Source organism: Dermacentor silvarum, chromosome 2 (genome assembly GCF_013339745.2).
Source record: "Dermacentor silvarum isolate Dsil-2018 chromosome 2, BIME_Dsil_1.4, whole genome shotgun sequence".
In the NCBI taxonomy this organism is placed as follows: domain Eukaryota; kingdom Metazoa; phylum Arthropoda; class Arachnida; order Ixodida; family Ixodidae; genus Dermacentor; species Dermacentor silvarum.
The window spans coordinates 14583052-14603436 of NC_051155.1; the positions used below are offsets into that span (position 1 = coordinate 14583052).

General features: G+C 48.1%; 2 protein-coding genes across 2 annotated transcripts; one reads left to right on the forward strand and one right to left on the reverse strand.

Moving 5' to 3' along the window:
* Positions 1 to 2953: 2953 nt before the first annotated feature.
* On the forward strand, positions 2954 to 3907 carry LOC119439909 (putative nuclease HARBI1). Its single transcript, XM_037704876.2, has one exon. It carries the CDS (start codon positions 2968 to 2970, stop codon positions 3664 to 3666), a length of 699 nt encoding a protein of 232 aa, XP_037560804.2. The 5' UTR covers positions 2954 to 2967; the 3' UTR covers positions 3667 to 3907.
* Positions 3908 to 8011: 4104 nt separating this feature from the next.
* LOC125942860 (uncharacterized) lies at positions 8012 to 13501 on the reverse strand. The gene is made up of 2 exons (XM_049661108.1): positions 13223 to 13501; positions 8012 to 8514 (listed from the first exon to the last, which is right to left on the reverse strand). Exons 1-2 carry the CDS (start codon positions 13383 to 13385, stop codon positions 8012 to 8014), a joined length of 666 nt encoding a protein of 221 aa, XP_049517065.1. The 5' UTR covers positions 13386 to 13501.
* Between the last annotated feature and the right edge of the window lie 6884 nt (positions 13502 to 20385).

Sequence of the window (20385 nt, forward strand, 5' to 3'; positions counted from 1 at the left end):
GTAACAGCGAATGATGGACACTGTACTCGCAGTATTGAAATGGCAGTCGTGTTTGGAGTATTTGGATGATCTGATTGTATTTGGCCAATGTCTAGATCAGCTGCGGCTAGTATTGGAAGTTATTCGCTCAGCAGACTTGACAATTATTCCGGCAAAATGTCAATTCGGCTTCGATGAACATCGGTTCCTCGGACACCTCATCATTGCTGAAGGCGTCCGGCCAGATCCCGAAAAGGCGAGGTTCCCGACACCCACAGACAAAAAGTCAGTACGACGTTTTTTTGTGGCGCTGGCTTATAAGGTTCTACCAAGTAAACATAACTCAGAAAGTGGTTGGGAAAACGGTGCCGCGGTAGCTTAAAGCTCGACCCACATGGAGCGATGTTCTTGCGAAAAACGGGCGAAAGGGAGCGCGCGGCGTCCGCCCGGCGGCCGGCCGCTGTTCGCCGTCGATCCAGCCCAGCCCCCGGAAGGCGAGTGCTAGTTTCGGTTTCAAATAACATGCGCGCTCGTAGCGGTTGCCGGACAACCGAAGTTTTTGAAAAAAAAAAAATTTCTCATTTTGTGAACTTTAAATCGGGCGAAGCGGGGGAAGGGGTTGTCTTCGGGCGTCCGTCGAGCTTGCGTCCGCTCACCCTTGTCACTCGCTCAGCGATATCACAAGTCGGATCGCGCTCGGTCACCTGCTTCAGTTGTCGTCGCAAGTATGAAGATGGGAAAGATTAGACAGATAAGCTTGATCAGGCGTGCAAGGAACGGAAGACGCAGGAAACCAGGTCCACCAAGCATTAGACGAAGATGGCTAAATCGGGGCATAACATGACTTGTGCGGCTGTGTGGCGTTCTAACACCGGGATTTCCAGTTCTGCGAAGTTTTTCAGGTTTCCTAATGACAACAGCTAAGAACGAGTATTTCACTTTATTTTCTGAGCAGGTATTCATTTTGCATGGATAAACCAGTTCTGCGCAAGCCTGAGAGGTCTGACATAAGAGCAGTGTCGCTCGACTCATTTGTCATGATGGCTGCCCATATGCTGCCAGTGAAGTACTCGTAATGATGGGCTTGAGTGAGTGTTTGTTCGGCTCTACATTTTGTTCACTCTACTTTGTAGTGTGAACACAGCCAAGCTATTTATGTCTGAGGATAAGGTTAGACCGTGAATCTAGGAGAGCTGGTTCATTGTTGATGAGCGAATGACGATCAAGGATAGTAAAGTTCAGGTTCTTCTTTACCACTCTTCTACTTGGGCGTCCGAGACGCACCGCCAGAGCCGGTTTACGCAAGTAGAGGATGTATACTGCCGCTAGCGATAGCGGCGACTGGTTCGCTGGATGCTTCTGCTTGATCGAAGTAGACACAGATGACGAGAGAAAAGAAAAACTTTCTATTTACAATTATTTACAAGACTTTACATGAAGTTACAAGTACACATATAAGACGGAACTGGTATACATAGGGCGACCCTATATCGACATAGTCGATGGTGCATAGCACCGAAGTTTGTCCAGAACGTTTGGACGGGGCAGCGGGGCCACCTTTTCTACCCTTCGGTGCCCCGCCCCAAGCATTTGCCACCCAATTGCCACGGAGTGGCTGTGAGTGGTCCGCCGACGCACCAATCACGAATCCTGTGCCGGCGCTTCCAGCATTGCGCTTCTTCCAAGCGCCCTTTCCTCTACCGCCTTTTACGGTATCATTTTCACTATCCCCCAAAACAACATACAAATAACAACCACGTTCCAAGAAGGGGGGGGGGGGGTGACAGGTGCATAGCATGCGTGCTCCCTGGGAAAGCCACAGCGCCCAGCACAATGGGCTCAATAAAATCTAAAGAACAGGCGGCACCTGGAAGCTGCAGCGATTGACCTTTGCTGTGACCCCTTCTCCGCTCGTACCTATACGAAAAACCGATACCGTAGTAGCTACGGGTCCTTTGTCAATGAAACGTGGCGACCGACACTTTGGGCTCACGTACCCCTATTCAGTAAATGCTTGCTCGAAGCCTTTCGCTACGGCCGATTGGCAACGGTCTTCCGTCGTCATGCGCCGCCCCGTCATTTCTCAGAGCCAGTCGGTCCGCAAGTACATCTGGTCAACTGTAATCGCGTCCGTCACGTTTGACACCACTTGAAAGCGTGTCTCCGAATGAATTTCTGAACCGTGCGCCACAACCGGCAAGGGTCGTTGACGCGTCACGCCTTGCTGCCGCAAATCGCCCCTCCACGTGCCGGTTTTAATCTGGCATGTCATGAGCTGTGCGCCTGCTCACCTCGGCGCCGTCAACGCGACATGCATCCACCGCCGACCAATTATCCCATTGTGTTTTGCCTGTCAAGCAAGGAGCATTGACCAAATACGCTAGCCGTCTCTTAAGCTTTCCTCTGCAGCCGTTCCCTTCAACAGGATGAAAAGCGTGCAAAATGCCGGTTTCAAGCTTGCCGATCTATTATTAAAGACAAAACTCGTTCTTTTCTAGCAGCAGGCTTACAAGGATGTTTGCTCTTTTAATCACGTCGCTGATAACACAGGGAGGATAACGTTGGCGTAGCAAGTTGTTACGGAGTTGTTCACAGTTCGATGCAGTCTTCTCTTTTTAGTGTAATCAGCTTCAAACGAACAGCTTTCCGTCTATGGAAAGGTATGCGCAGCAGAAGCAATAAGATCGTACGGGATTGCTGTTTTACAATGTTTTACATGGCTACTATGGAAATGTAAGTATTGGTGCTTATCTGTTGGTTTTTTGTAGATTGATGTGATAAGCTTGTTCCTGTCCACACTTACCGCCGTATTCACAAACCAAACTTATACTTATACTTATGACTTAAGTCAGCGAACAGCCCTTAACGCGTTTCAAGAACCAACCTTGTACTTATCGAAGAACTTTTCTCGTACTTATCGCCGTGATAAGTAAGGCTTGGTTAAGGTAGCCTCCGACGTACCTTAACGCTCCCTTGTAAACAAACAAAATGGCGGCGATGGACGACAACTTCGCGGAGTTCGTTAACTATCTGGAGCGTCATGAGGAACTAATGCGTGGGGCAGCCTTTTCATACGCGTCACCGCCACGTCGAGTGCTCAGGGATCGCTTGAATCCCATGGAAGTGTACGACGACTACGAGTTTTTGTGCCGTTATCGATTTACAAAAAGGACCGTGCAGCAGCTGCTCGATAGGCTGCCTCTGCGGGAGAACACCGATGGACGTGGGTTCCCTGTGCCGCCTCTCCTGCAGCTGCTCATCACACTGCGCTTCTATGGAGCCGGCACGTTCCAAATTGTGACCGGCGACCTAGTGAATGTTTCACAGCCGACGGTGTCACGGGTAATCGAACGCGTATCGACTATGATCGCCAGAAGCCTATTCCCTGTGCTTGTGCAATTTCCCGCCGCTTCAAAAATGAGCGGTGTAATGCAAGATTTCTATAGAATAGGCAAGTTTCCCGGTGTGAGTGGGTGCATTGATTGCACCCATGTGCCAATTAAGAGCCCCGGTGGTGACCACGCCGAGGTGTACCGCAACCGGAAAGGATACTTTTCGATGAATGTTCAGGTGAGTGCTCGTTACAAATATTGCAGTGGTGGTTTGATACCGAAATGCAAACAGAAGCGGTACATAATGCAGCTCGTAGTACGTTTTTGTAAATGTAACAGACGTAACAACAAGTAAATCACCCCGCTAATTTACGACGCGGTTTCACACCGCCAGTATACATCTGTGCTACGACAATTGTCGAAGCTTCGAATTTGCTATGAGGGTAACTTTAACCTCCACCTATGTCGCGGTCCTCATCGACAACTACCGCGGCCACCACTTGAACCGGCAAGTTCTTGCTCAGCATCGGAAAACGTAGTTCCCATGAAATCGCAGCGCCTCGTATTTTGATCCAGTATAATCTCGATTATGTGTGTATTTTCGGACATCGCAAGAAAAAAATTTCTGTCACTTGAAAATTGTATCACACAAGAACGTAAAAAATAAGTAGATTAATGCAACGAGAGCAAGGACACCTGAAAATTCGGCAAGCTTATAATCGCTAAAGTCGGCTTTGTCGGAATACTGCGTTGTTATGCGAAGACTGTGTCATGTATTTTGGTGAAAGGTGACACGCGTTCCTTAATTATACACGCTCGCACGTACCACCAGAGATCACGCGACGGCGGTTTGCGACAAGCGGTTTGCAACATCTGAAATTTGGCACGTTGTAGGCTAATGTACTTGGGCCGGGACTTGCCAAAAATTCGTATCGGTCATGATCTTGTAATCGAGATTCAACTGCATAACCATACCACAGAGCTACATTTTGACAATGACAAAAGTATTGTAGCATCTACTTTTATTTTAGTACTCTGGTTTCTTGACGTTTCAACAAGTGTGTTCGTGCATATTGAACAATTAATATGAGCGTTATCGTAGAGCTTTACTTATGACAAAAAGTCTACAACCAGTCAATCGGTTCACATTGTGCTGCCACGGCAAAATGTTCACCTCTACAGTATTTTCTCTGTGTGTAATTGCATTTTGGATATCGCCTTTATTAACGATGTTGCCATTCTGCAGGGAATCACGGGGCCCGACCTACAATTTTATGATGTAGTGGCTAGCTGGCCAGGGTCTGCCCACGATAGCAGAATTTTCGACAGCAGCCGCGCCAGAGTGCTGTACGAGACGGGTGCCATCCCCGGTATTCTTCTCGGAGACATGGGCTATGCCTGCAGGTCGTATCTGATGACTCCTCTCAAGGATCCTGCCCAAGGCACCCCAGAGTACAGGCAAGCTAGTTTTTAATTTCTATGAAGCAGTGTAGCAGAATATCTAAATTATTTTGAAGAAGAAAGCGTGTCCTGAGAAACTTAAAAGCTCCTGCAGGCAAAGCAACATATCTGGACATGCAAGGTTAGACAAGAGCCAACACACAATTGAAACACTTTTTATTTGCTCATTTTCAAGAATGTTCTTGCGATTCATTTCAAAAGCTCTAAACTTAAAACCGAAGGCAAAAGGCGCAGCGCATCAGAAACACACAAGAAGAAGAACACAGACAACACACATTTGGCGCCAAACGTTTGTTTTCTGTGTTCTTCTTCTTCTTGTGTCCCGTTTCTGATGCACTACGCCTTTTGCCTTCATCATGACATACCAACAAGCCCAACGTGCAACGTTAGTCAAAAGCGAAATCTGTCTAAAAGAAAGAATGAAAATAACACGTCATGTAACATCAAATGCAATTCCTAACCTTGATCTGTGCCACTGTATTCACAAATTGCGAACAACGCACATAAATGCAAAGAGAAATAATGCAGTTATTTTTTCAGGTACAAAAGTCACAAGCAAAAACAAGAAACAGCGTGGAACGTGTGTTTGGAATTTGGAAGAGGAGGTACTCGTGCCTTCAGATGAAGCTGCAAATTGACACAGACACCTCACTCATAGTAATCACTGCATGTGCGGCGCTTCACAACCTTAGCAGAATTCTACATGACCCATGCCCTCCGAATGTACAGCCCCACACTGCACCCAGTGTTCAACAGCCTACACCAACTTTGCCGAATGGACAGCCGCAGATGGCAATTCAAGACTCCAATGGCTTCAGAACTCGCTCTCGTATTATAGCAAATTATTTTTCATAAATGCATGCAAACTTTCTTTGCACTTTATATTCCTTTTTATCAAACAAAAATAGATAAGTAGGCAGCTTCAACTGGTGGACGCCAGGTACAGAGGTTAAGCGCTAGAGCGAAACACAGAATGCAGCGCAGTTTTGTTTGTGACCCTAACTAGAATTCAACCAGTCCAACAAGTACGCTTATATTTCACTTAGCTTGTCAAATGACACAAATATGGACAGGTAACACTGCCTAGGTCAGCAAAAACTTCATAAGGGTGGTTCATAAGGTTCAATGAACCTAAAGCGTAATTGAACTCGTCCAAAAAACAAAAGTGAAAATTAAAACAGTTAAAAGAAGCATAAAACATCGCCTCTTCTCAAGCCCTCCCAAAGATTGGTCTATCAAATACATGGCGCCGCGCCACCAACACTCGCATGTTACACATACATATGCAGCACGAGCAACACAGCAGCACTGATTGCCCGCACTCTGCTTGGCCCTTCCTCTCATTTGGCAAGCTCACGGTGAAGCACAACCTCAACTGCGACAACCTTCGTAAATGCAGTATTTTGTAGCAGAATGATTATAAACTAATATACACAGTTGGCAGTTGTGCACTGCTTATCATCAGCAATGTAAGGTTTGCTTGTTGTCGTACCCTTTTGTAACTATCTGCACTGATAGCATACAACTCTGCACTAATTGCGCACAACTGTCACCAAATTCAAGACCATTTATGACGATTAAATATGCTACTTCCCCATGAAGGGATGTCATGCACTTCTGAATGTTACGAATGCAGGAGCTACTTAACGTTTGCTTGTTTTTTACAGGCACAATGTCATCAAAATTTCACAACAGCACGTTTCAGTGCTAGTTGTCTTTTTCAATCGATTCAACACTGTTGCACGTGATTACCGTGTACAAAGCCTTTGAAATTGGTGGTAGCAAACATCATGCCTGTGTTTCCCAGAATAATAGTATCAAAGGCCACGGCGGCCGCATTTCGATGGGGGCGAAATACGAAAACACCCGTGTACTTAGATTTAGGTGCACGTCAAAGAACCCCAGGTGGTCCAAATTTCTGAAGCATGAAGTTTACTCGTGATGACCATGAACTTCACACGAAGCTGTTTCTGAATGGCAGCAAAATGACACTGACATCTATAATTGCCATTTTTCAACCAAATCATGCGCTGACGCTGCAAATACAGTGCGAGGATAACGAGAGAGCACGACTACTACGTAAATAAACTGGCAGTAGTTCAGTGGCTATGGTGTTGGGCTGGTGAGCTTGACGTCACAGGTTCTATCCAAGCTGCAGTAGCTAATTCATTGTGATGGTGGTGGAATGCAAAATTGCCCGTCTACTTGGATATAGGGGCATGATAATGAACCTCAGTAGGTAAAAATTTTCGGAGTCCCCCTCTACGGCTGCCTCATAATCAGATGGTGGTTTTGGCACATAAAATCCTATATTTTTAAAATTTTGATTAACCCTTTGTGGTCCGTTGTCAGGCAGGGCCGGACAACGCAACACGGCCGTAGCGGTCCGCTGTCAGGCAGCTCCCGACAAGAATGTTCGGGGGTTAAATTTCGCGGTTTTTCTCCCTGCGACCGGTGCGCATTCTTTGTATACATGATGCGCCATCTCTTGAGGGATAAATAAAGTTTGTTGAAATTTACTTCTTTTTGCGCTAGGGTGCAGCACAATGTACAGCACGGCTTCTGGATACCAGAGTTCTCACTTGCGTGAGCAACAGCACGTTCGCGCGGTTCGCTGAGAGCATGACCACTTTTTCACCGCGTGCGTTTTACGGTGTGCATTTAGTGAAAGCTTCTAGGGGTTTCCATTGTCAATATCTTTATGTTGAGGCGCACACAGCTGCAGAATCATGGTGAGAAAGAACAGCGACACCTGCAGTACCGCCACAACCTCACTCTACAGCTGGTGGGTGACGTGAGGGCTAGAGCCAAAAAGCGAGGCCCGTCTGCGCGGAAAGAGTACGAGGAAATGCTAGATGGGAGGAGCCATTTCATCTACAAGTGCCCAGGCCGAAGCAGCAAGGACTGTGCCGCTTGTAGCGATCGAAAAACAAACGGAGTCAGGAGGGAAACGGTGTTTTTCTGCAAAACCAGCAGTAACAACCCTGCCCTGCACCCAGGAGAATGCTTCGAGCGGTATCACACGCTGCTCAAATATCGGTAGAGGAGTTGCCTGCAGAATGCAAGAGAAAAATAAATATCCTGAGAGTTTTTCTTCCACAGTTGGTGGTTTTGTTAGCGGCGCCAGAAACTGGCAAAATAGTTTCGGACCGGAACAGCCGGAAAGTGCGTAAAAGTTTCGGACCGCAAAGGGTTAAGACACCTCTTTTTTTCATATACGAAATATTTTTTGTTCTGCCTCATTTGTTTTGTTTTTGCAGAAGCTTTATCTTAAGCTCAATAAGGGCCTTTTTTGCTTTTAGGTTTTCCATAACTTGGGAATGTTCTGCCTCTCTTTTCTGCAATCTGTCATTGTGCTCATCATGAGCGAGCTGCATGCGAAGTTCATGGTCCTTACGAGTTACCTTCATGCGAAGAAAGTGCTCTTTGCTCTTTTGTTGCGCATCTTTTGAGATGGCAGCAAGCCGAGCAACGAGCTCGCTCGTCACGGCGTCGTCCCTCGAACTGGACGGCCGGCTAGCATTTAATCGCCTTTCACGGCGGGCTGGTGGCACCGGTGCCACAGCAGCTGGCAGAACTTCACTTGGCGCAGCTGCAGCTGGGGGTGATGCTGGCTGAGTTGTTTGATGGCTAACTGGCCGAGCAGCTTCACCACTTTGTGGCGCTGGATAGTCCATGGCCACTTCATCTTGGGTGTGTGGCAACTCCCATTGCCACAAGTCGTCACACTGCATGTCGGCATCTGCAAAGTTGTTAGAATCATAGTTGATATCAGTGTCGTTTACACAATGCTTGTACTTTTTACTAACCACTTCAACCAATGCACTGTGAGCTATACGCGGTTTTGCCTTGCTGCAGGATGCAGCGATGTTTTTGCATAAAATACTTCACTCTGCTTGCTATTAGGATGTGCTAAAGAGCATGACACAATGTAAGCGCATGAGCAGACAAGAATACAGCATGTGCCTGCTGGCGCTTCCAGCTGAAGCAGGTTGAATGAAACGGTGAGTGATAACTATGCGGTTGCATTTAAACTTTTGCATACAAGTCGCTCACTCGCATATTGTAGCGAAGTGACGCAGCAGTTAGTTTTCGGACGCATCAGCTCACCAGGGAGACGACGATGAAGGGGGATGAGCTCTGGCAGCGGCAGGTGCAGATCGGCGGGTACGACGACAACAAGAAGTAACATTTGAAGAGACTAGATTTATTTAACTTGGCATTAACTTGGTTCCTTAAAATATCTTATAAATGCAACGATGTCATACCGATCGTCGACGGCCTGCCTGACCGGCCTGGTTTCCCGTGGTGAAGTGGCGCCGTGGGCTGCTGTGTCCTTGCTCTCTCCAAAATGACCCAAAACCCCTTCCTTAAATGTGGTTCCACAGCATCCACGGGGCCCACGGACCCGTGGGAGACGCAAGCCTCTATTCGTCAATCAGGCAAGCCGTCGTGCTCCAATAGGGGCCAGAGTTTTGGGGACCACGCAGACATGGTCGCAACAATAGACCGTGAACTGGCATGACCTTTCCCCCCCAGTACAGCCGCGCGCGGAGCGACCGCGCTTTACACGTGCACACACTCGTTCAAACCCGTTTCGGTATTCCTCAAGGTCGGGCGCGGCATACGTTCTTCGCGACACCTTCCCCCTACGAAAAAGAGTGTCCCACTCGTTTTTACAGAGCACTTCGAACTTGAAAACAACATTATGGCTCTAGAAATTAAGTACATACATGAGGGGTTCGTGTAAGAGAAATGGAAAGAATAAAAACAAAAATGAACAAGCTCGTTTTAACAAAAATGGAAAAAACCCGAACAATCGCGAAACACAAGAAAAATAACACTTAAAGTTCATTAACTTGCGCTGTGATACACATCAGTGTCCGTGTCGTAAGCAGTGAATGTCCGCCAGTCGGAGTAAAGTTCAGTCACAGCGTCCAAGCTTCCTACTGCGCGCACTCTGTCGTTGGTCTCTGTCTCACACACACGATCACACGCACGATCCCACACACGATCACACGAGGCAAGCCTCTGGTCAGCACTCGGCCGGCACTTGCGCGCACCACGACGAAGATCACACTTTTTCTTACGACGTTCGTCAACAGACTCGTCGTCTGCGTCGTCATCATTGGAGCACCTTCGGACGTGGGAAGGTTTTAACCACGCAACATTCACAACGCGACGTTTTTTCCTAGTTTGGTCCACTAGTTTTTTATGAGGCTGCAGTTCATAGGATTCTTTTCTGACGTCTTCCATGCGGCGTAGCGCGCCTTGTCCTATATCTACCTGCAGCATTGGTTCATTCTTAGGGACCACAAAGGGGTCGACGCTGGCCGGCTTTCTGGGTGCGAGCTTTTGGGTCTGGCAGTCAGAGCAGGATTGAACGTACTGGCTGACTTGCGAGAACATCTTCGGCCAGAAATAGCGGCGGCGAACTTTCCCCCATGTGCGCCCGAAGTCGAGGTGGCCCGCCGTAGTGTCGACATGACAGTGCCGTAAAACCTCCGGCCTCAAACACGATGGGACAACGAGTGCCGTGCGACTTTCATGAAAGCCGTTTGCCCTTCTGTACAAAACATCATCAACTAACCGAAAGCTCCGTGCCGTTCTTTTCGTTTTTCTGACAACGGGCGCGCTCGGCTGCTCTAGGTGCTGTATCACTTCCTTCATCCATGAATCTTCCCTCTGCTTTTTTCCAACCTCCACATGATCCAGCACGAGCAACGGTAACGGGTTTTCTTCACTTACTGGTGCGGAATCATGCGGAAGGTGGGCAAGCGTAGCGAGGTTTCCATGTTCATAGCTAAAGCGCTGCCGTAACTTTGGGTCGGTCCCCTTTGCTCGGACAGGCAATGCGAGGGGCTGACTTTTCGACAGATTACAAAATGGTAGGCCGGACGGGCCCCCTACGCCCCGGCCGTCCCCGTTTCCCGAGGGGTTGAACTGCTCACTGTTAGCAACGCGTTGCTCCCTCCGTTGGGGTCCGTCTTCTCGGAACCGTTGCCAGCACTGGGGCGCGAGGTGGCCGATCCAGCCGCACAGCTGGCATCGTGGTCGGCTGTCGTCGTCAGCGGAACTTCTCGGTGGCCAGTGCGCTGGAGGATGTTTTACGTCTTCTTCCATAGCCTTTAAGCGGTTCGATAACGAGGCTATGGAATCCGCGATCGCTTTTAGGTCCCTGTCGTGGTCTGTGGCCTCTCGCAGGCAATGACGCTCCGCCGCCGCGCAAGTAGCGAAACAGGTCGGAGGCGGCTGCGTTGCTGGTACAGAGTGTGTCACTCCGACGGGAGGTGTCGAGCCATATGGGATCCATGACTGCGGGCCGGCAGAGAAATGAGTGCCGATTGATTGTGGCTGGGACGCACGGGTAATCAAAGCAGCCAGATTAATACGCTGCAGAATTTGGAGGAAGGCAGAGCAGCTGTCCGGGTTCGCGATGATTATTTTCTCTTGCACGTCCGGACGCAAGCCGCGCATTAGGTGCCGCAACCGATCGTCTTCCGTCATGGAAGGGTTAACTCTGGCGCACAGCTGCAAAACGTCATAGTAATATTGCTCAGGGGACTCTGATGGCAGCTGGGTCCGGTTTTGCAGTCGCAAATAGGCGATTTCAACTGAGTAACGACTAGTAAACGACGTTTTTAGGAGAGTCGCCCACTCTTCCCATGAATTAGGGGCACCCGTTAAAATTTGAGTTGTGTGCCACTTTTTTGCGTCTCCGTCCAATGCCAGATACAAAAATTTAACTTTTGTCGCTTGATCCCAGTTGTTCAGTGAGGCTACATGTTCGTAGCAAAGCAGCCACTCGGCGATTGATTCTTCTGGCGCGCCTCTAAAGACTGGCGGTCCGACGAAAGGGTTAACTTGAGGGGCGGACATGGTAGTGATAAAAGTAGGGGCTTCGGTCATAGTAGAGCTCTCAGAGGTAGGTTCCTGAGGTTTGTTACCACGGCCCATGATATTAGAGCGTGGATTTCGCTACCCAGCAACCTCCACCACTTTGTAGCGAAGTGATGCAGCAGTTAGTTTTCGGACGCATCAGCTCACCAGGGAGACGACGATGAAGGGGGATGAGCTCTGGCAGCGGCAGGTGCAGATCGGCGGGTACGACGACAACAAGAAGTAACATTTGAAGAGACTAGATTTATTTAACTTGGCATTAACTTGGTTCCTTACAATATCTTATAAATGCAACGATGTCATACCGATCGTCGACGGCCTGCCTGACCGGCCTGGTCTCCCGTGGTGAAGTGGCGCCGTGGGCTGCTGTGTCCTTGCTCTCTCCAAAATGACCCAAAACCCCTTCCTTAAATGTGGTTCCACAGCATCCACGGGGCCCGCGGACCCGTGGGAGACGCAAGCCTCTATTCGTCAATCAGGCAAGCCGTCGTGCTCCAATAGGGGCCAGAGTTTTGGGGACCACGCAGACATGGTCGCAACAATAGACCGTGAACTGGCATGACCTTTCCCCCCCAGTACAGCCGCGCGCGGAGCGACCGCGCTTTACACGTGCACACACTCGTTCAAACCCGTTTCGGTATTCCTCAAGGTCGGGCGCGGCATACGTTCTTCGCGACAATATTGGAACTCATGCTGTTCAATGAGCCATAAAAAATATTTAACTAGACAAACGGTGTCTGTGCTGACACTTGTTTGCATCACAAGCAGGCTTCCTGTGTATATTGCTTGCTGAGGGCACATAATACAGAGGCAAATATGGGCACTATTGCATGAGAAAAATAAAGCAATTCAAGAGCATGGAAGAGGTCTGCCTGATATCAAGTCTACTTGCTATTCCACATGCGTGTGGCGACAAGTGGAATATAAACATGACCACATTTCACAGCATATGCACCCACGAACATACACAGCTAATCAATTATCTAAGATAGTACAGGACACAAAAGAGATGATGTTGCATGGTCAATTTGCATTTTCCTCCACAAGGCATGGCCCCTCTCGTATGTTCAGTGCAGATAAGATAAGGACGTTTCTTCTGGACGCAGTGCAAGAGCATATTTACCTATATGCCCCGTACATTGGGCACACACAAGTTTGGTGGCCCTAACCACTCCACTGTAAAAAAAAGCACTTTATGTTTGCAACAGTGACATGAAATCAGTGAAGTAATGCAAAACACACCTGCCAAGACCATTTTTGGAAGCCTTCAAGACAGATCCAATGAATGCACAATTCCTTGTAGTGTACCAAAATAAAACCCATTCTGCACTGCCACAACCTCATCAGCATGATGCGCCAAAGTAATGTCAGCATTCTGACATTAAAAAGTAGCTTCAGTTTCTTGCAATACTGCTGCGTACAATGTGGAATACAAAACAAGTTGTTCATTAGCCACCTGCAACAACTCATTTGGTGCCTTTCTGCATTACCAAATCTGGTTTCCAAAATAATGAGCCTAGATAGACTATTTCAGATGAACTTATACCCACCATCTGCATCAGTGCTTCGTCCCGGCTGCGACGAAGCCAGCAGTGCTGCTACAGCTGGTGTGGCCTCCACTCCAGGCCCCGTCCGGTCGCTGTCGAAGGGGTTTGCCAGACGTGTGGCCATATGTGATGCCACCGCACCAACCCTCCGCAACTCATCACTCATTTGGCTTTCCGCCGGAGTGCCACCACCTTTGAGAGGCAAATATCAGCGTTAACAAATTTTCACAATGACTAAAAATTTCAATCATGTCTCTTCCATTCAACTGCTTCGAAAATATTGCCAGAGACATATGCACACATCATGTAGTTGCCTTAAATCATTTTGGGGTCCTGCTAGCCCAGCACAAACAAAATATAGACACAGGGCACTGTGCACATGCTAATGAACTGCTGCAGACAAGTTTTGCTTGCTCCTGGTTTTTTGTTACGGCAAACGACAAGCCTACACGCAAAGCTACATGATGGCGGTCGGCCAATGACTCCATTTGCATGCTTTGCAAACCAATAACGAAGAGTTCCTGTAACAGCAATACGTCCTTTGACAGCCTTCAAGAAACCTAAACACGAGCAAGTTTGCCAGTCGTGCAAGTGTGTCGCAGAAAACAGACGAGCGCACGCACTCCCAATGCCTTTGTTTGCCTTCATGTTACAATCAACCAAGTTCAGTGCATCGTTATTTCTGGTGTGGAATTTACTACGTCCTTGCCACTGTTCTGTTGTCGGCGCTCGTTCTGTTGTACGCGCACAAGCTGTTGTCGGCGCTCGAAATCAGCTGCAGCGATCGACTCCCGTGTTTTCCCGTGCATTTCGTGAACTCTAGAAGCAAGTTGGAGCAATTTCGGCACATGAGGAATAATATAAAGCTCACCAGTTTTGAAGAGTTCACGCCTGTCTTCAGCTTTCGCACGGCGCCACTTCTCCTTCAAATTGGCCCAGCATTTCTTGAGCTGCTTCCACGGTCGTGGCCGCACGTTGTGGTTACTGTTGAACTCATCGGCCAACTTCTCCCACGTCTTCTTCTTTGCATGGATAGACACCGCGTCAGTTTTTTTACATTCAAGCACATCGCGGTGTCTATCCATCAGATCCATGAGGATGGTGCGCTCCTCGTCCGTAAAATTAATTTTACGCCGCTACATCCCGGACGAGTTTTATAAGTTAAAAAAGAACACTAGAACTATTTAGACAATTAAACTGATAAAAAATAAGAAATATAATGCACAACTACTTATAAATATAAGAAAAAGAAATCGTACGAAAAACAAGACAAAACAACAGCGGAAGGGGAAAAAAAACGTGAGCTCGAGAAGCCGGTGTACAGAGGAAAAAAAAAAAACGTGCGCTGCGTCGACTGGGTTACATCAACGTGGCCAGACGTAAATGGCGGACTCACCAAAAACAGCGAGCATTTTACCACGTTTTGTCAGGCAGTTGTACATTATTTATGTACAGGTGCTTGTGGGCACGGCATAATTGCTTTCTTGTAATAAAGGCAGTTTATATCTTCTCAAACTAAATATTTCGTCACATAAAATTATCCAGCCTCGCTACCAGGTCAAACACTTTACGAGGTAAGGGTGCCTTTCATAAGGCGCACTTATGTCGCGTTAAGGTTCGTTTTCGAAACGCACCTTGTTCTTTCCTTATACTTAACCTTTTCTCGTCCTTTCGTAAGTAAGCCTTATCGCGATAAGTTAAGTTTGGTTTGTGAATACGGGGGTTAGACTAACATTCAAAAGGTGATTGCGGAAGCCGAATATGTATGGGAGAATGAGAGGGTTGGATGGACTGCAGTGAACTGAGAAATAAACTTCAATAGCTCCTCTTCGCCGTGGAACCAGATTAGGAAAACGTCGTCTATGAACATTTTATAAAACTTTGCTTTTTAGCGCCCAACTCTCAACGAAATGTGATTACAGTATGCCCATGAATATGTTGGCGTAGTTGAGACCTACTTTAGTGCCCATTGATGTGCCGTTGACATGCACGAAGGGCTTTTCAATAAATTCAGATTTACTTATGTCTAGTACCAATTTTAATAGGGTTTGAAGTGTGACAGTGAATTGGTTTATCAAACAACGACTCTGAAAACGCACGCATAATTGCGCGAATACCATCCGCGTGTGTTATATGGGAAAACCACTTTATACCAATTGGTAAGAGCATCGCACGAGTAATGAGAAGACGTGAGTTCGTGTCCTACCTGTGGTCAGTTGTTTTTTCATATACTTTCATTTCGCTTTATCTATGCTTTTCTTGGTGTCATTGTCTGATGGCTTCGTATCATTCTGACTGACAAAAATTGGGCGCCTCGGTTCGCTTATTCTTGTTCCTTTAGATAAGCTATTCATGCTAGTAAAATATTGCTGTACCCTGACAACGTATCATTTCTCTGCGATCTTATTGCTTCTGCTGCGCATACCTCTCCACAGACGGAAAGCTGCGTTCGAAAGTTTACAGCCCATCGGCTTCCCTCGCAGCATTCAATGTTTTCGACCATTGCAGCTGCTTTTGGAGCGGGCGCGTCTGTCAGATGGTTGGCTACGTTTGTGCTCCAACCCTAAGTTCTTCTTTTATGTAATGTCAGTACTTGTTCCCCTCCTGCTCACTTTTCAGACGTTTGTACTTAAGGGGATTTGTTAGGCGGCGCTTCAAGGAGCAATTTTTTCTGCTTGTTTGTAATTACTTACTGTGAAAGCTGCAACCTGATTCCACCTGCTGCTATGTGAGTGTAGAATTGGCTGATTGCTACTGATTGTCACCCCGTCAAACCTGCCATGCAAGAATGGTTTGCTGATCACGTGTCAGTTGTTTCCCCCCCCCCCCTTTTCTTTCATTGCTCCACCGCAATAAACCTTCAGTTGTCAGTCAGAGCCTGCGGTTTGTTGCTTCTTCTGTGTATCGTCGTTCTTGTGCTGTTTCTCGATTGCTACTCGTGTGAGGTATGCCAGCGCACGCTTACTAATGTTGCCTGATGACAGAGTAAAGCAATAGCGAACAGTAGGTTGCCTCAAAAGAACCTCCTGACCATGAACTTTTTAGAGAATTTGTAGTAGGTGCCTTTACGTTCGCAGTTTCACAAACTCTACAAAAGCGAGACTACGTATTTGCCTCTTCGCGAAGGTAAGGAACTTCCTCTGCCGTAATCACTCCTCGTAGGTGAATACCAGTTAACGTTCACTGAAGTTCATAGCCTCTTGCTAGGCAATGGAACGAAATTTTCCACACATGTCCCTTAAAAACAATACTCGGAATGCTGTGCCCGCTATCCGACCATAATTTTCAACCAACTAATTCACACTGGTCCTCGCTGTGCTTAAAGTCAGGGCGGGTGGGCAGGGAGTGCCCGGCGCCCACTCCTGTTTTTTAAGGAGGGGCTCCCCCCCCCCTCCCTCGCTCAGCAGGACGACTGTAGCACTGCTGCACCCATTCGACAAGCGCTGCAGACGTTATTTTATTACCGGTATTGCTTTGTGGGGGGTAATTCTAACTCTCCCATTTTGCGATTAATATTTTAATCGCGATCAATCGGTTTTTATGGCTTGTCCCAAAACAGGAAAACAGGTATTGTCGTACTGCTGCATCAATTTATGCGAGGCACTGCGCATGACTATCACCACCGTTGTTCAACTAAGATTATTGGCACAGCACACTGCTTCATGAGCCACCTGAGCGTGAAGCTACATCTTCGTGAATAAGTGGAAGTTCACCTTGGTTTCTTTAAGTAGACAGTTATATTTCATTCGTTTAGTTGTGCATTATGAGTGCTGTATTATACAAAAAACGCATGCATTTTGTCCACTTCTGTAGGTAAGTAGGTGTGAAATCATAAAATACATTGATTGTTTTAGTGCATGAGGCTGGCAGTCAGCGCTTTCCTTGGCTCCATTCTCGGTTGGCTTTTTATGGTCGTCATTAACAAGATTCGAGCACCTCGATTTCCCTTCTTGTGTGCATATATACATGATCACCATCATCATCAGCCTATATTCATGTCCACTGCAGGAGGAAGGCCTCTCCCTGCGAACTCCAATTACCCCTGTCTTGCGCTAGCCGATTCCAACTTGCGCCAGCAAATTTCCTAACTTCATCATCCCACCTAGCTTTCTGCCGTACGGCACTTCCCTTCTCTTGGTATTCATTCTGTAACTCTAATGGTCCACCGATTATCAATCCTACGCATTACATGGCCTGCCCAGCTCCATTTTCCCCCTTAATTTCAGTTAGAACATCGGCTATCCCGGTTGCTCTCTGATCCCCACCGCTCTCTCCGTATTTCTTAACGTTAGGCCTAAGATATTGCGTTCCATCGCTCTTTGTGCGGTCCTTAACTTGTTCTCGAGATTCTCTGTTAACCTCCAAGTTTCTACCCCATATGTTAGCACCGGTAGAATGCACTGATTGTGCACTTTTCTTTTCCACGAGGGTTGTAAGCTGCCAGTCAGGAAATATATATATATATATATAGATATATAGTGTCACGAGCAATGGGAAAGACAAAGACGTTGTAGTGGGGCTGGGTCAAAGTCTCTCTTGTCGGACTGAAACCTGCTGGACCCTGTGCGCTCTGTGCAGTCTTGACTTGACAAGCGCTAGCCGCTTACTGTTAATTAAATACTCCCCGTAACATCTTTTTGGTGGAGTTTGCGGGCTCTATTCCACCCGGCCCTGGATCTTCGGAGTGGACGCCACGTTTCTCCTGCCTCCACGGCCGAAGAGAGTACGCAGTCATCGTAGCCCGCGCCCGCGGCGCCGACAACCGCGGTCCTTCGCAGCCCCTCGACCCCGGCACGTTTTGCGGCACGGACAACAAAGACGTCGACGATTGGCTCCTATTGTACGAGCGCGTCAGCAAGCACCACAGGTGGGATGAGACTCCCATGCTTGCCAACGTCATTTTCTGCCTACCGGGCACGGCTAGGGTGTGGTTTAACACACACGAAGAAGAACTTACAAGTTGGGACCTATGCAAGGAGAAGATGCGCGCATTGTTTGGCCGATCGGCCGCGCGCCAAATGACAGCCCGGAACGAGCTGGCGGCCAGAGCTCAGACGTCCACGGAGTCGTACGTCGCATACATCCAAGACGTACTAGCCTTGTGCCGTGCCATTGACAAAGACATGCCAGAGACAGACAAGGTTGGCCACGTATTGAAAGGCATAGCTGACGATGCCTTCAACATCCTCATGTGTAAGCACTGCACCACGGTTGACTCCATTATCACAGAATGCCGGCAGTTTGAACAAGCAAAAAGCAGGCGGATTACTCAGCGCTTTAACAGACTCCCGAATACAGCTGCGACCTCCTCGTGCGATGATCCCGTGACGCCCCCTCCGTTCTCGCCGCCTAACAACTTGGCCAAGATTGTTCGCCAGGAGCTCGAAGCCATGGCTCCAGCCGCTTATCAGGCACCTGCTCACGACCATTTGGCGACAATATCTCTCATTCAGGCCGTCGTACGTCAGGAGGTTGCAAATATTGGCGTCCTATTTACACAAGCCCCCAGTTACGCCCCTACGCCCATGTGCGCCTCCGGTCCTCCCACTGAACACCACACCGCCCCAATTGTTGCTGCTGCCGCTTCCGCTCCCCGGTTCCCACCCCGCTTCCGCAACCCTTCTGAGTGGAGGACGCCTGACGATCGACCAATCTGTTTTAAAGCGAAGCTTTGTACCTCTACCAGCCAAGGGTTCTGTCGTGTCCATCGTTGTAATCAAAAAACGATCCCGACGAACCGCTAACAATTGCAGGTATAGCAGTATAGCTTACTTGAATTCAGGCATTCAGCGTACAAGTAAGCACTCGTTTTCGCAAGAAAAACCACAAAAACAAGCTTCAAAGTGATGAGCCAACATGATGGATGATAAGGGCTGCGGGCAAACAACGGAAACAGGCTCGGCGCGGTCCGTAAGATTAGATTGCAGCTGTTGCAAAGCTTATGCAGCTGCTTGAAAGAGGGTTGACGTCATTCAAAACCCTTCCAGCCTAGTAACTGCTTCGGTTCATTTTCTAGACTACCCCACTATGGGTATACCACGGAAAGTAAAGACGGCAGAACGTGCATTCGCAGAACGTGCATTGATTTAACCTTGGCAAAGAATGTAACTACAGTGAAAACTGAAAATTTGTGTGTATATCACACCGATCATAATGACACGTATACATGTTTATCTTTCACCGGTGGCCGCTTTCCACCGGCTAACAAATGTTAAACGTTATCGCTAGGCGCAGGACGCGCCTGTATCGGAAGTTTCTAGAACGTTATCGATGCTTCTTTCCATTGCCTGTTTTCACCGACGCTTCTGTTATCTGATTGCATGACTGACGCGAATTGTCTAGAACTTTCTGGAAGACACGCGGGCATCAGGGATTAATCTAGAACCTTCGATGACTCAGGTATAAAAGCCGACGCGTTTCGCCGCTGATCAGATTTTCGACGATCGCCGACTGTGTTCGCCGCTATCGTTGTGCTTTGAGTGTACCTTGCTTTTGTGGGCACAGGTTCGCCCAATAAACAACCAGTTTCGTCGTACACAGTTTTACGACTGTTTTCTTCAGCGTCACTACTACGTGACAATAAAGCAGTAGTGAACATTGTTGTTAAGTAAATAATAATAAAGGCCGTGGTTAAAGTTACGTTGTAGTGTGTGAAATATCAAGCGCGCCGCAGTCACCGTGAGGGTGGCGTAAAAAGCTTCGCTTTCCAACCACCTTCACAGAGTGGATTGGCGGGAAATTTTTTCTTGCTCTCGCGTCGGCCACATTTCACGCCACTGCCGCAATCGTCGGAATTACCGACCAAGTTTCCTCGGTGAGCGCCGCCAAGATCGTGGCCTGTACTACAGCACATCTTTTCTCAACGACCAACTCCCGGCCCGTGATTCTCACCCTATTTCTTCGCGCTCAATCGACCTACGCCGACATTACCGCACAAGGACACTGGTCCAGCCGTTCGCCGTCCCCTCAGAGTCGCCAGTCGCGCTCCCCTCAACGCCGTCGCTCTCCTTCTTCGGCTTCCTCTGGACACCACCCGGGAAACTAGCCAGTGCAGTTCCGGGAGGTGAGGCTGCATTGACGACAAGGACCACAAAACCTCTATTGACCCCTACTTCAAGACGCAATTTGCTCGGTGTTCTCGTCGACGGCGTGCCCGTTACAGCTCT

Coding starts and splice junctions, on each gene's coding strand:
- LOC119439909 (XM_037704876.2), top strand. CDS start 2,968: ATGGCGGCGATGGACGACAACTTCGCGGAGTTCGTTAACTATCTGGAG.
- LOC125942860 (XM_049661108.1), bottom strand. CDS start 13,385: ATGAGTGATGAGTTGCGGAGGGTTGGTGCGGTGGCATCACATATGGCC. Junction 8,515..13,222: donor ACGAAGCACTGATGCAGATG/GTGGGTATAAGT, acceptor ACAACTTTGCAG/ATGCCGACATGCAGTGTGAC.